Here is a 16,441-nt window from a genome sequence, read left to right on the forward strand (position 1 = left end):
GCTCTCGGCCTCATGTGGAAAGGTGCTCACTCGGGTAGTAAATGACCATCAACTGTGACTGGATGGCCATCAGCTGTGGCTAATTGGCCATCAGCTGTAACCAGTGAGTCGTTGGCCACTAATATAACTGTCGTGGCTGAGGTAGCAGAAAATGGGGGCTAGCAAGAAGATGGTGGCTGAGCCTGCAAGCACAGATTGCAGTTAGCAGGGCGGATTGCAGCTAGCAAGTGGGGTTGGTTGGTTGGCAGAGAAGCAAACGGCAGGTTGCGGATCGTGTGGCTCCTGCTTCCTGTGTCTCTAACCCAGCCGTCAGCGAGATTATAGTGGTATGATTCCCCTATCTACGTCTCTGTGAGTGTTCCTTTTTGGCCTCACCATGTCCTGCATTCTTATGTGGGGAGTGGGAGCTGAGACGCCATATGACACCCTGCATGACAGCCCTCAACTACAGTGTAGAAGCCTGAGTACCTCGCTGGAAGCCCCATGTGGAGAGGGCCTGAGACTGCAGGGAGTGAGCAGGAGCCAGCCGAGCTCACCAAGCCAGCCATCCCTCCCAAGGGGCAGGCCACGTGATTACAGCTGTCTCAGAGCCTTTGGGCCAACTGTGCTGAGTACCATTAGGTGATCCCAGTCGACAGCACATGAAGCACAACAATCAGCCAGCTGAACCCTACTTGAATTTCTAACCCAGAAAACTGTGAAATAGAGTAACAACATGGTGGCTGTTTTCAGCCACTGTGCTTCGGGGTGTTTTGTTACACAGCAACAGACAGCGATAGTTTTGCTTCATCGTTATTGCTTTAGTCTGCAGTGCACAGTGACATATATTTGCATCAACAGAATGTGGGGCAACAAGTTGAAAGAATTACTTTAAGAGATGGTAGATAGATAGATGATGGACAGACAGATAAGATAGATAGACAGACAGACAGACAGACATAGATAGATATGTGTATCTATGTCTACATATCTGTATCGACATCCAGACGACTCGCCCATCCCCTCTTGCTGAAGCAGATGTGTAACTCATCCAAAACAACAGCTCCTTCAGTCCCTTCATCAGTCATGGGAGCCTGCGTATCTGTGCTATTGACATAACTTGCCATGGAAGTGCAATCCAGCTTCTAGGCTATTTCTAAATTTATGGATCATTGTGGTATAATGTCAAGTTGTGTTTATAAGCTCATTATTTTCACTTCCAAATTAAATTACTAGAAATCCATCAACAGAGAAAGAAGCATAGTATAGAGGTTAGGAGTAACAGGCTCCAGATCCAACTGTATGTATTCGAATCCCAAACTCTCTGTTTCTTCCCCTGTAAAATTGGGAGAACAACAGAAACTACTCCAGAGAGTTGGGAGAGTTAGTTGATGTTTATATGTGCTTAGAACAGCACCTGGCTCACGGTAAGACCAAACAGGTTTATTGCAACTTGTCTATTTTGTCCTCTTGGATTTCATGTTGTCACCTAGTTCTTCCTCCACTAAAAGATAGAACAACGTAGTAGGGACATGGGATGTCTGCCCTATACTGTTTAGCATAGACTTCTCCCATAACTGGCCTTCAGGAAATCCCTGCAGAATTGCTTGGTAGTTACCCAATGAATGCATACTTCCCTTATACATCTGACATCCTTTAAACAATTTCTTTAGGAACAGATCGCTCTGGAGTACCAAGTATGTGATGGTTTGGACCCAGAGAACAGGTGTGTCAAGCCCACCTGCCTCCGATTCCTACTGCACCAGTTTCCCTGCTGGTGTCCCTGGTGAACTTGTCCAGTGACGTGCACAGCGGGCCTCCTGCAGCATCCTCCTTCCTGGGTGACAACAGTGCATTTTTGGAGCATGACATTCTCTGAATCCATGTAAGAGGCTTGGACTGGGTCAGGCGTGCAAGACTCAAACTGGCCATTTGCACACACTCATTATAGTCTGAAATTTGAAAGAAAAAGATAAACGTAAATACACACAAGAATGACACCGGCTTCATCGCTCCTGTGGCAGCAACACACCCTAGGCCCCAGGCTCTGTTCTCTCTTTTCTTTTCCTGCTGTCTTTCCTCACGTGAACTTGTGGAATTCTTGTGATTAGCACTGAGAATGCCAAGTCTTCCTAATTCGCATTCGCTAATGGGAGAAAGAAACCTCAGGGAGAAAGAGATGATATGCTCGCCCTCCCCCTGCAGCTAACAGGACTCTGAGCCAAGGTTTTGATGGGTGTTAACCCGATAGCATTCACGGTGATGTCACCAAGCCCACAGAACCATGTATAAAATTAATGGCTGCCATTCATTCTGCTCCTGCCTTTATAAAACTGTCCTCACAAATGTTGTAACCAACGTGTGTTCAAATTACCTAGGCTTCCAAATTAGGCTCTGCGTCTCTACACAGTTTAGTTCCTTGGTAATAATATTTAAATTAAGATCAAATTTTTCAGAAATATGAATATATATCAGATATGTTGAGTCTCCCAGCTTTGACACTTCCCTTTCACGCTTGATTCAGAAAGATGTAATAAATGATTCTAATGAAGTCCCTAACTGGAAACCATAGACGTGAGTGACTCTCACTATTTCACTACTCATGTCATTCACGAGAAGTTGGGATTGGATGGATAGATCCTGCAAATTAACTAGGCTTTATACAAACCCCTGTTTGCATTTTGAAAAAGGAAAATGATGACTATATCCTGGCCATCTGCTCCCTGCTGAAATCGAGAAGGCTAGTGTGGCACATGGTGCTAGTGTGGCTTCACGTGCGTGTGCGTGTGCGTGCGTGTGTGTGTGTGTGTGTGTGTGTGTGTGTGTGTGTGTGTATGAAGTGCCTCCACTGTGAGGGTGTCTGTAGGCATTTATTTCCTCAAGCATACCCCTCCTTTCTCTACAAATGGTATCTGGTTCATTGCCAGGTCTCTACCCCCTGAAACAGGTAGCCTTAAGAAAATACTTTTTTAGAATGTTCTGTGTCTAGGAGGCATTTGGTATCATTACTCTCATACAATGGACAAGAAAGAACAGAGGAATCTAAGCAATTTAAATATGACCGGCAGCTTTTGTGCAAATTGCACGGCATCTTATTCCAGAGCCTGGACCTATTCAGATGCATAGTAACAACGGTAACAACACCAACCCATAGATGCTGAATGCCTATTTGTGCCAGGCCCGGTGGTAAGCACAGTATCTGCATTGCACAGTTTAATCCTCACAATAACCCTGGGGAGTAGATATTATTATACCCATTTTATAGATGAGGAAACATGAGGCTAAGAGATAGTAATTTGCTCAAGGTCCCAGGACTGGTAAGTAGTAGGGCAGGACTCACACTCACGTCGGCAGTCCCCAGAGTCCACACCAGAAAAGGGACACACCAAGGACGCAGAGAAAACCAGCAGCAGAGGAGGTTCATCTGAGGCATGCTTAGCCTCCCGACTGCCAGGGCCCAAAGGGACAGGGAGCTTAGGTTTAACCAAGGTAGATATTAATATTCACAGGAAGACCCTCTAGGTTGAGATGGTTGTGGCAGGGTCTCAACTCAAGAGAGGTTTAATGGATTTGAAAGATGCTTTTGCATAGACATTGAGGATACAGGAGGATGGGGCAGTCCCCTGCATAGGGGGCTCATGGAAGGTAGCAGAGGAGCGAGCACCCCAGTTGGCTCTGGTCAGGGCTGTCCCCAGCACAAAGCTGGACAGCATCAGGGCACTGGGGAGGAAGCCCTGTGAACAGGAAGGGGCCACAATGACATCAGGAAATGAGAGCAGACGTCACACACTTAGCATCAGGCACTCAGCACAAAGCAGGGGCTGGCAGAGCTGGTGTGGAGGGCGCATTACCATTATTAGGCCTCAGCTTAGTGGGGTTCAATGGCTGGACAAACAGTGCGGGGATAATTGATTGGTACATAGAAGAGCCAAGAGTTGATCACCTTTCAGGAATGGAAGGAAGGGTTGCCAAGAACGTCCCAAAGCCACCAGCATGCCATAGAGAGTGGATGGTTTCTGTCCACAGGCCATGGGTGACTCATAGCATAACTGGCACCAGGGGAGTAGATGACAAATGTCCAAATAGGTCTGGACAGCAATGCTACAGTCTAGGTTAGTTACAGTGTTTCAACGATGGAGGAGACGCCCAGAGCCCGGGCCCATGAGGAAAAGGGAAAGGGAACCAGAGCGCGATCCTGGGCAGCCCACAGCAGAGCTGTGGGATCTTACAGCCACAAGCACGTGCAAGGGCGAGAGCATCCCTGCAGCCCCACCCCACAGCTGAACCGGCTGAGAAAAGGCACGTGGACCCCGCTGTGCAAGATGACAGATCCTGCCTCATGTAGTTCTGATATTGTGCACTTGTAAAATCATGGCAATCTTTCTCTCTCCCAAGAGAACCAAGTATAACTAATAAACTAATGTGCTCATTGAGACAATTCACAGAAGAATGACTAATAAACATTTGGAGAATGTTCAACTTCTCAACAAAGAAATACCAAATGAAATGTCAATGAGAAATCATTTTTACCTATCAAACGACCAAGGATAAACATGATTATATCTATTCAGGTAAGGATGCAATGGAACAGGAAGGATGATACTGGGCATGGGAACAACACTCAGGAAAACAGAAAGGACCTTAAAAATGCCCCAGCCTTTGTACCCAAAAATTACACTTCCGAGACCTAGCTACAAGGTACAGAAAAAAATTTCTTTCAGTGACGTTTATTGCAGTATGACTCAGAATACTGAAGAATGAAAAGCAACTTAAAATCAAAATAGAGGGATAATTAAGTAAATAATGGTGTTTGCACACTAATCATCCATTCATTGAAAACAACCTGCTTTGACCATCTCCCACTTGACATACTCTGTTCTGTGCTGGAGCTGTGAAGGCAGTGGGACACTGTCCCTGCCCCGCAGACTGGAAGCGGACAGATACAAATAAAAAGGGCAGAGTATTACAGGTGAAAAGAAAGAGTCTGCACAAAAGAGGGAGCAGTCAGCTCCACCTGGGAAGGGAGTACAGAGGCAATCAATCAGGAGAATCTTAGAGGAGGCTGTGCTTGATCTCATTCTTGGAGAATGGAGCTTATCTTGGTGGTCTGAGCCTGGAAGAAGGCAGGAACAGTAATGCAGGTGGAGGCCATATTGAGCACATAGTCCCCAGACCTGAGACTTCTTTGGGTTCAACAGCCGCCTGCAAGACAGCAGGCAGTGTAGCTGGAGAGCAGAGTGCAGGAGACAGAGCAAGAATTATGTCAGGGTTGGGGCCAGATGCGAAGGTCTAACATGACATCCTAAGAAGCCTGGGCTTGTCTTAATAGACAGCAGATAGCCACTGATAATTTTCAGTATGGAAGAGCATAATTGGATTGGTCCTTTTGTCCCTTTGAAAGCTGAGAGCAAGATGAGTTAGGAGGGTCATGACTCCTGGCAGTGAGCCCATCTGAGAGCACTTGGTGGGGTGGGGGCGTCGGCCCAGCTCCTCCTAGTCACTTGCAAGGTGGTCTCAGGTGAGTAAGTTGAAGGTCACAGTGGAGGGATATGTGTGGAAGGATGAGGTCAACTGTGGACACCCTGAGTTTGAGGACTGTATGGGGCCATCAGATGGAGACATCTGCTTCTCAGTTGGATGCAGTCATTGAAAATGGTGTGTACAGAGAGTTTCTAACACGAAGACATTTTTTGAAAAAGAAAAATTGTTTGATTTTTCTAAGAAGACATACAAATGTCCAACAGGTACATGAAAAGATGCTCAGCATCACTAATCTTCAAGGAAATGCAAATCAAAACCACATGAGATGTCTCCTCACACCTGTTGGAATGGCTAGTATCAAAAAGATGCAAAGATGGTAGACTAGAAGGGCACTGTGCCAACTGCCTCCCTGGATCATACCAAAATTACAAATAATTTATACAACATTCACCGCAGAATTCATGTGAACACTAGCTGAACAGAACCTGTAAACTAAGGATTTAAAGCAGAGGCCACCACGTCCAGACTGGTAGGAGGGAGGGAGACGTGAGGCAGGCTAACGCCAGGCCCACGGAGAGAGGGCGAACCTCGCCAGGGGCACCTCAGTGGTGACGGAGTCTTCTGTTGGGACCCTCCATCCCCTTCCGGCACCCCAACCCACAGTCCCTTTGCCGGGAAGGAGAGGTCCATGATAGCTGGCAGTAGAAATCAGTGAGGAGTCTCTTTGCTCAACTCGATGGGGCAGAAGGCACCTAGAGACCCAGTCATCCTCCTGGGGAGCACTCACCCGGTCCCAGGCGGAGGAGTTGGCTCCCCAGGTGGAGGCCTCGGAACCCACTAGGAAGGACTGAACTGAGCTCCTGTGGCGCAAGAGCTGCAGGTTTGGAACCATTGTTCCCACTGTGTGGCGCTTACACGAGTGGTGTACAGGAGGCCGCCACTTTTTCAGGGTTACGCCCTCCCACAGACGGTCAGGTTCAGGACGCACTGGCCTGGTGGAATCGGCGCAGGCCTGCGTGTGTGCGCACATGCTGCCTTGGGGCCCCGCTCTGCACACGGCTTGCTCTGCGGTGCAAGGGTGGTGATGGCTGTCGGCTGCTCTGCATGACCCGCGGGCTGCTGACTGGGGCAGGCAGAGACTGAGAGTTTTCCTGAATGTTGGGCTGGGCCCTGTGGGGTGGCTCCATTAGGCAAGGCATTCGTGGAGTGTTCGTGTGGGCTGGTTGCCAGTACAAGAGCAAACGCTGCTCGGACTTGGTGGAGGCCACTGACCACATCCCATGGTGTCACCTAGAGCTGCACTGCTGGGGACACCATGGGCCTCTGGTGCCTGGACCCCACCTCCACAGGCCACAGAGGGTTTTTGCAGCAGGGGACAGCCCGCAGCAACCTGTGGGGATTTTTGGTGGTGAGCACGCCCCCAGATCCCAGGACAGCCAATTGCGGGCAGCTCACTGTGAGCCTGAGTGGGAACCCAGTGCATGAGGTACTGAGCCCTTCCCCTCAACACAACTGGTGCAGAATCCCCCTGAGACTCTATTGATGAGCAAGCAGTCTGCAGATTAAAGTGAGAGGAGAGCCTTTTTTTCCCCCTTTTTTCTTATTTCTTTTTCTATTTTTCTTTTTTTTAAAATTCATTTTGTTGTTCTTATTGTGTTTGGCCTTTTTTTCTTTTCCTTTAATCTTTCTCTTTTTCTTCCACCATCCTCCTTTTTCTTCTTGTTATTATTTTTTTCTTTTTCTTTTTATCCTTTTTTTCTTTTCTTTCTCTTTCATCTTTTCTGTTCCTATTTCTTCTTTTTCTTTTGTCTGTTTTATTTTTGTTGTTGTTGCTGTCCAGGTTTCTTTGTCTTCTTATTGCTTTGGTTACTGTTTTTCTGTCTCGTTCTGCTGTTTTTGTCTCTTTTATATTTTTGTTTGTCCTGTCTGATCATTGTTTATCAAGTTTTTGTGGGGGTGTATTTGTTTTTTGGTGTTGTTGGTTTTTCCTGCTTTGTTTTTGTTTTGCAAAGTGGGTGAGGGCCTAGTACTGGTCTAGGAGCTGAGACTACACTGAATTTGTAGAGACCACTGACAACAGCTTTTACCCACCTATAACACCACCTCACCCCCCTACAGCTACATTGTCAGGGGCACTCTGGGTGCCTGGGTGACTGAATCCACCTTGACAAAGTGTGAAAATTTTTTTTTACACCAGCAGACAGTCCACAGAGCTCTGGGGTCATCTTTGTGGTATTCAGTGAACCCAATCTTGTACCACACCCACTCTGGAGCAGCTATTGGGAATTTGTGACATTGAGCTGGAGGCTGGCTGTAGTGCCTTTGGGACACTGTACAAAGGGGTCATAGGCCAGATATTGGCATTAGACCTGGACCTGCATGAATGTCTTAAAACCCACCAATCATGTCTCGTAACTCACTTGAATTCCATCCTGCCCTGCTAGTGCCACATCGCCAAAGGCCCACTCAACACTGGGTCAGAAGCCAGACACATGCTTCTAAAGAGCCTCTTTCAATAGTGGGGCCTTATGGGCAACTGTAAGGTGGCAACAGGCCTAGGGGGCTCTGGGCCTGTCACTAAACTGCCTCAGGACCAATGTTGGTGGCAGCCAGCCTCAATTCACACAGACCACCCCCACATGACTTCAGGTCCAGTATGGGGAGCAGCCAACGGGGTACAGCTTGAGACACCTACCAGGTAACCATGGCCCGGTAACAAATAGGGCTGAAACTGCCCTGAGTGGGAGCCCTGCCCAAGAGACTCCAGGACCAATACACCCAGAGGCCAGTGACAGACCAAACAAGAGCATTACCTGGTTGGACCTATAAGTGGCACTCTCAAAGGAAATTTTCCACAGGTAGAAGAGCCCACAGGGGCCAAGCCTCCTCTGAGGCTGTCAACCTTCACACAGCAGCTCATACACTGTGAGAAGAGCTAATTCTCCCAGCTAATCAGCCTGCAGGTCAATCCTACACTTAGATAAGCCAAAAGCAATTAAAGATCAACTACAACAGCGACACCTCTGGGACACACAGGACAGGAGAATAGGGAGACTGTGCAATCTGAATATAAAGGATACATACTACATAAGACCACCCAACAACGACTGAGACACATAGGTGTTCTACCTAATACTTCAAAGCAATCACAGAGCAACAACCAGAATGATGAAACAAGGAAACATGTCCCAAATTAAAGACCAGAAGAAACCTCTAAAAATAAAACTAAATGAAACAGAGGCATCCAACTTGTCAGAGACATTGTTTGGAACACTGATGATAAGAATGTTTAAGGAACTTATTGAGGATATAAAAAAGGATTGAGAAATTATAAAAACCAACTAGTTAGAACTAAAGAATACAATAACTGAAATGCAAAACACACTCGAAGGAATCACCAGTACATTAGATGAAGCAGAGGATCGGACCAGTGATTTAGAAAACAAGTTAGCAGAAATCACCCAATCGGAACAAAAAGAAGAAAGAATAAAAAACAATGAAAATAGTTTAAGAGACCTGTGGTACAACATCAAGCACAACAACATTAGCATCATAAGAATACCAGAAGGAGAAGAGAAGGAACAAGGAATTGAGAACGTATTTGAAGAAATAATGACCGAAAACTTCCCCACCCTGGTGAAGGAAACTGACATACAAGCCCAGGAAGTGCAGAGAGTTCCAAACAAGATAAACCCAAACAGGCCCATACCAAGACACATTATAGTTAATATGGCAAAGGTTAAAGACAAAGAGAGAAATCTAAAAGCAGCAAGAGGAAGACAGTGTGTTATATACAAAGAAACTCCTATAAGACTATCAGCTGACTGTTCTACAGAAACTCTGCAGGCTAGAAGGGAGTGGCAGGAAATAGTCAAAGTGATGAAAAACAACAGCCTAAAACCAAGATTGCTCTACCCAGCAAGGCTATCACTAAAAATTAAAGGAGTGATAAAGAGCTTCTCAGAAAAGAACAAGCTAAAGGAATTCATTACCACCAAACCAGCATTGCAGGAAATGTTAAAAGGGCTTTTCTAAACAGAAGAAAGGGGAAAACAAACTACCAAAGAAGACCAGAAATACGAATACCAAAACAGCAATAAATATGTACCTACCAATAATCACTTTAAATGGAAATGGGCTAAACGCTCCAATCAAAAGACATAGAATGGCTAAGTGGATAAGAAAACAGGACTCATGTATATACTATTTACAAGAGACACATCTCAGATCAAAAGACACACACAGACTGAAAGCAAAGGGATAGAATAAGATATTTAACACAAATGGAAACAAGAAAAAAGCTGGGGTAGCAATACTTATTTCGGATAAAATAGACTTTAAAATGAAGACTACAATAAAAGACAATGAAGGGCACTCCATAATTATAAAGGGATCAATCCAACAAGAGGACATAACCCTAGTAAACATCGATGCACCCAACATAAGAGCTCCTAAATATATAAAACAGTTTATGAGTCACATAAAGTCTGAGATCAACAGAACTATCATAGTAGGGGACTTCAAAATCCCATTGTCATCAATGGACAGATCCTCTAGATGGAAAATCAACGCGGAAACAGTGGCCTTGATTGACACTTTAGACCAGTTGGATTTAACCGATATTTTTAGAACATTTTACCCCAAAGCAGCAGAATATATATTCTGCTCAAGTGTACATGGAACATTTTTCAAGATAGACCACATGCTAGGCCACAAAACAAGTCTCAGTAAATTTAAGAAGACTGAAGTCATACCAAATGTCTTCTCTGACCACAATGCTATGAAACTAGAAATCAATTGTAAGAAGAAATTTGGAAAACATACAAATACATGGAGGCTGAATAACATGTTGCTAAATAGCAAATGGGTTAATAATGAGATCAAGGAAGAAATCAAAAGATACCTCGAGACAAATGAAAAAGAAAACACAAGTACCAAAAATCTCTGGAATGCAGTGAAAGGAGTCCTAAGAGGGAAATTCATAGCAATGCAGACCTATCTCAAGAAACAAGAAAAATCTCAAACCAACGGGCTATCTTTTCACCTAAGGGAACTGGAAAAAGAACAGCAAAACAAGCCGAAAGGGAGTACAAGGAAGGAGATAATAAAGATCAGAGCATAAATAAATGAAATAGAGACTAAAAATAAAAAGCAATGCAAAAGATCATTGAAACCAAGAGCTGACTTTCTGAAAAGATAAACAAAATTGACGAACTCTTAGCCAGATTCACCAAGAAAAAAGAGGACCCAAATTAATAAAATCAGAAATGAAACAGGAGAAGTGACAACAAACACCACAGAGATACAAAAAATTTTAAGAAAATACTATGAATAACTATCTGCCAACAAACTAGACAATATGGAAGAAATGGATAAATTTCTAGAAGCATACATTCTTCCAAGACTGAATCAAGAAGAAACAGAAACTCTGAACAGACCAACTACTATCAAAGAAATTGAATAGGTAATCAACAAACTCCCAAGAAGCAAAAGTCCTGGACCAGATGGTTTCACAAGTGAATTTTATAAAACATTCAAAAAAGAATTAACACCTATTCTCCTCAAATGATTCCAAGAAATCCAGAAAGAGGGAAGGCTCCCAGGTACATTTTACAAGGCCACTGTTACTCTGATCCCAAACCAGACAAAGACATTTGAAAAAAAGAAAATTACAGGCCAATAACCCTAGTGAACAAAGACACAAAAATCCTCAACAAAATACTAGCAAACTGGATTCAGCAACACATTAAAAAGATCATACAACACGAACAAGTGGCATTCATTCCTGGTATGCAAGGTTGTTTCAATATCTACAAATCAATTAATGTGATACACCACATTAACAAAATGAAAAATAAAAATCATATCATCATATCAATAGATGCAGAAAAAGAATTTTATAAAATCCAGCAGCCATTTATGATAAAAACTCTTAGCAAAGTGGGAATGGGAAGTAGTATGATTATGTTGATCATATCTCAACATAATAAAGGCCATATATCATAAACCCACAGCTAACATCTTACTTAACGGGGAAAGGCTAAAACCTTTCCCCTTAAGATAAGGAAGAATGCAAGGCTGCCCACTTTCACCACTTTTATGCAACAAGATCTGGAAGTTTTAGCCACAGCAGTCAGACAAGTAAAAGAAATAAAAGGTATCCAAATTGGAAAAGAGGAAGTAAAATTGTCTTTATATGCAGATGACATGATACTATATATAGAGAGAGAACCCCAAAGACTCCACCAAAAAATCTATTAGAACTGATAAACAAATTTAGTAAAGTTTAGGATACAAAATTAATGTTCAGAAATCAGTTGCATTTGTATACACCAATAATAAGCTATCAGAAGGAGAAATCAAGAAATCGATCCAATTTACAACTGGTTCAAAAACAATAAAATCCCTAGGAATAAATTTAACCAAAGAAGTAAAAGACCTGTACTCAGAAATTTATAAGACACTAAAGAGAGAATTCAAAGAAGATATAAATAAATGGAAACACATACCATGTTCATGGATAGGAAGAATTAATATAGTTAAAATGTCAATACTATAGATTCAACGCAATTCCTATCAAACTACCAATGACACTTTTCTCAGAAATAGAACATATAATCCTAAATTTATATGGAACTGCAAAAGACCCCAAATAGCCACAGCAATCTTGAGAAATAAGAACAAAGTGGGAGGTATCACACTACCCGACCTCAAATCATACTACAAGGCTATAGTAATCAAAACGGTATGGTACTGGCATAAAATAAACACATAGATCAATGGAACAAAATAGAGATCCCAGAAATAAATCCATTCATATGTGGTCATTTAATCTATGACAAGGGAAGCAAGAATTTACATTGGGGTAAAAAATGTCTATTTAATAAATGGTGCTGGAAAAACTGGACTGACACATGCAAAATAATGAAACTGGACCACCTCCTTATGCCATATACGAGAACAAATTCAAAATGGATTAAAGACTTAAATGAAAGACCCAAACCATAAAACTCCTAGAAGAAAATATAGAGAGTAAATTTGCAGACATTACTGTGAGTAATATTTTTACTGATATATCCCCTCGGACAAGGGAAGTAAAAGAAGAAATAAACATATGGGATTATATCAAACAAAGTTTTTTTTACAGCAAAGGAAACCATCAATAAAACAAAAAGGCAGCCTACTGAATGGGAGAAGATAATTGGCAATGATACAGCTAATAAGGGGTTAATATCCAAAATTTATAAAACATTCATTCAGCTCAACACCAAAAAAAAAAAAAAAAAAGCAACCCAATTAAAGAATGGGCAGAGGACATGAAGAGACATTTCTCTAAAGAGGACAGACATTCAGATGGCCAACAGACATGAAAAAATGCTCAACCTCATGAAAAACTAATCATAGAGAAATGCAAATAAAAACCACAATGAGATACCACCTCACTCTGGTCAGAATGGTTATTATCAATAAATCAACAAACAACAAGTCCTGGCAAGGTTGTGGAGAAAAGGGAACCCTGGTGCACTGTTGGCGAGATTGCAGATTGGTGCAGCCACTATGGAAATCAGTATGGAGGTATCTCAAAAAACTGGAAATGGAACTACCTTACGTCCTAGAAATTCCACTTTTATGTATCTATCCAGAGAAATCCAAAACACTAATTCGAAAAAATATATGCACCCTCATGTTTATTGCAGAGCTATTTACAATAGCTGAAACTTGGAAACAACCGAAATGCCCATCAGTAAATGAATGGATTAAGAAACTGTGGTACATTTATATGGTGAAGTATTACTCGGCTATAAAGAAGAATGAAATCTTACAATTTGCAACGATATGGATGAACCTAAAGAACATTATGCTAAGTGAAATAAGTCATTCCGAGAAAGGCAAATGATCTCACTTATATATGGAATCTAAAGAATTGAACAAATGGGGAAAGTAAACAGAAATAGTCTCAGAGATATAGAGGGAAAAGACTGGTGGTTGCTAGAAAGGAGGGGGTGTGGATGAGGAAGAAGGGGAAGGGATTAGACAGCATAAATTGGTAACTACAATATTGCCACGACAGATATGAAAGACTGTTTGGGGAATATAATCAATAATGTTGTAAAGATTTTGTAGGGTGTCAGATGGGCACCTGTCTTATTAGGGAGACCCGTTCATGGATGGTGTAGATGCTTGACCACTGCACTGTGTTCAACTGCTGAAGTTGAATAATATTGTATGTCAACTATAATTTAATATATATAGTCACGGGGTATGGAGTACAGCATAGGGAATAGAGTCAATGCAATTGTAATAGATTTATACGATATAAGAGGTGCAATAGATTGGGGGAGGAGGGTTATCTCTTTTTGAGGGGTGAAATGTCTAGCTATTGCATTGTTTTGTACACCTGAAACTTAAAAAAAAAAAGGAAAGAGGCACAGTCATTTAAAAAGAAAAGACAAAAGATGACTAGAACTGATGATGATGTGGACCAATGGGACCCTTTGTGCACTGTTGGTGGGAATGTAAATTGGTGCAGTCACTATGAGAAAAGAAGCATGGAGTTTCCTCAAAAAATTAAAAATAGAACTACCATATGGTTCAGCAATGCCACTTCTGGGTATATACCTGAAGGAAATCCAAGCACGCTAGCGAAGAGATAACTGCACTCCCATGTTCATTGTAGCATTGTTCACAATAGCCAACATCAGAAACCACCTAAGTGTCCATCAACAGATGAATGGATAAGGAAAATGTCATTATATATACAGTGGCATATTATTCAGCCATAAAAAATGAAATCCTGCCATTTGAGACAATACAGACGGAACTTGAGGGCATTATGCTTAGTGAAATAAAACAAGCAAAGAAAGACAAATACTGTATGTTCTCACTTGTACAGAGAATTTAAAGAGGCTAAACTCATAGAAATATAGTGTAGAATGATGGTTGCCAGGGACTGACGGGTGGAGAAAATGGGGAGATGGTGGTCAAAGGATACCAACTTCCAGCTATGAGTACACATAAGTCTGGGGACCTAATGTTCAACATGGTGACTATAATTAACAGTAGTGTTACACACTTGAAAGTTGTTAAGAGAGTAGCTCTTAAATGTTATCCCCACAAAAACGATAATTATGTGAGGGAATGGAAGTGTTGACTACGTTGTTGCGGTAATCATTTTACAATATGTATGTATACCAAGTCATCACACTGTACAGCTCAAACTTAACATTTTATTTCAATAATATTTCAATAAAGCTAGAGAAAAATAGCTTCGACCCAGATAAAAAGAAGGGGAAAAAATTGCTTAAAATAATCCTTTTAATGAAAATGTTAGGTTCCTGAAAATAGAATTTGCAGTTTGAGAAAACAATACTATTATGAGAAAAGTATGGCTTAGAAGGACTAATTTCACAGGTGAGTCCACAGATTCTTTATAAATATTTTATCTTCACTGATAACAGACAATAAAAGCAATATTAATGAAATTTTACATTGTATCTCAGCAATAGCAGGTAAGATATAATTAATTTACATTAATTATCTGCAGCTCTCTGGAAACATCCTAGAATGACCACTCCACGATTTCAATGAAATATTTATATATTTATTTGGTTTTGCTGCAAATAAGACACCACTTTATTTTCTATGTTTGGTATCGGAAGGCTCTGTATCGGAAGGCTCAGCACTTTTGTTTCCCAGTTGGTCCCTCATCCCAGGACTCCAGAACCTGGTGATATGGCTCCCACATGAATTGGCTGGCACTGAACAAAACTCCCACAAACAGGAGCTGCCGTTATGACTCATGTTGAGCAATGAACGCTGGACATGGAGCTAGAAACATCCCACACACTATACCGCTGGAGCACAGCGCACACCTGCCAGATAGATGGCCAGTGTGCTCAGTTGAGGACATCGAGCTCAGAGAGAGCAAGCGAGTCGTCCAGTCATACAGCTAAGAAGTGGCACTGCCCTGACTCTAGTGGACGCCAGGGGCCACATTCCAAGCCAGGGGTTCTCAGACTTATATCTGCATCTGAATCACCAGGGTTCTTTTTCAAATGCAGATTCTAATTCAACGGGGACTTGAGATTCTGCAATATTAGCAATCTGCCATGTGACGTGCATGCAGAGACCACTCTATGAATATGAAGGGCGAACCTCTGTGGTATATTGTTCCCTTCCATAACTGAATAAGAAATAATGATTAGAGATCAACAGTCCATGTGATAAATCCAGCAATCAAAGGGAAATCTCTCCATGCTGAGAACATAGTATCTACTCACCAGTTGCAATGCGGGGAGCATTCATCTGGGCATGAAAGCCATGCTGGGCAGAGCAGAGGCCCAGTAAATATGTACAGGTCTTGGCTGAATCAGTGACAAATGTGTGCTTTTTCCCAGTGATGCTGCTTGTGATGGTGAACTTCTTTCGCTGAAGGAAGCAAACACAGACTTTAATATATTGATAATCCTTACCCATTAAAGCCTGGCTGTCCAGAGAGTAATCAAGTGCTGGGCCTCAGCTTAATATCAAGGTTCTAGGTGTCAGAAATGTTTGGCACATGTGGTCTAACTATGGCACAATATTTCTTCTCATTTTAAGGAAAATCCCTCTTTTTATTTTTCTTTCATTCATAAATCAAATGTTTGTTAATCGGCAATTGCCACCTGCCAAGGAGGGGGCTAGGTGGAAAGAATATGAAATGAGTCAGGTGCACACTTGGCCCTAAGCAAGAAGTGAACATAATCTTCAGTGAGCATTTTAAAGACTGTTAAATATACAAACAGTTTTCATTGTACAAACTCCCAGAAGTTGCAGACAAAATCTCAGGTAGCAAGGTTATAGAAAAGAAAAAAACCACTGTACGTATTCTCATATTTCTTGTTGTTATGAGCCAGGCTCTATTCTAAGTGCTTTTTGGGTATTAGTTCATTTCCTCTTCAAAGCTACAGAATGAGGGAGGTTCTAACATTATCCTTATTCT

The 16,441-nt window shown here is 42.2% G+C and overlaps 1 protein-coding gene across 2 annotated transcripts in view; it reads right to left on the reverse strand.

The window, feature by feature from the left end:
• FRMPD2 (FERM and PDZ domain containing 2) overlaps positions 1-16,441 on the reverse strand; it is a 155,310-nt gene that overhangs the window by 41,856 nt on the left and 97,013 nt on the right. For both annotated transcript variants that reach the window (XM_081074185.1, XM_081074184.1), the window contains 2 exons: positions 15,741-15,888; positions 1,721-1,931 (listed from right to left, as the gene is read on the reverse strand). In XM_081074185.1, coding sequence (XP_080930311.1) covers positions 1,721-1,931; positions 15,741-15,888 — 359 coding nt within the window. The remainder of the gene's footprint in view (positions 1-1,720; positions 1,932-15,740; positions 15,889-16,441) is intronic.

This window comes from Rhinolophus hipposideros (genome assembly GCF_964194185.1).
Source record: "Rhinolophus hipposideros genome assembly, chromosome: 15".
NCBI classification, from domain to species: Eukaryota; Metazoa; Chordata; class Mammalia; order Chiroptera; family Rhinolophidae; genus Rhinolophus; species Rhinolophus hipposideros.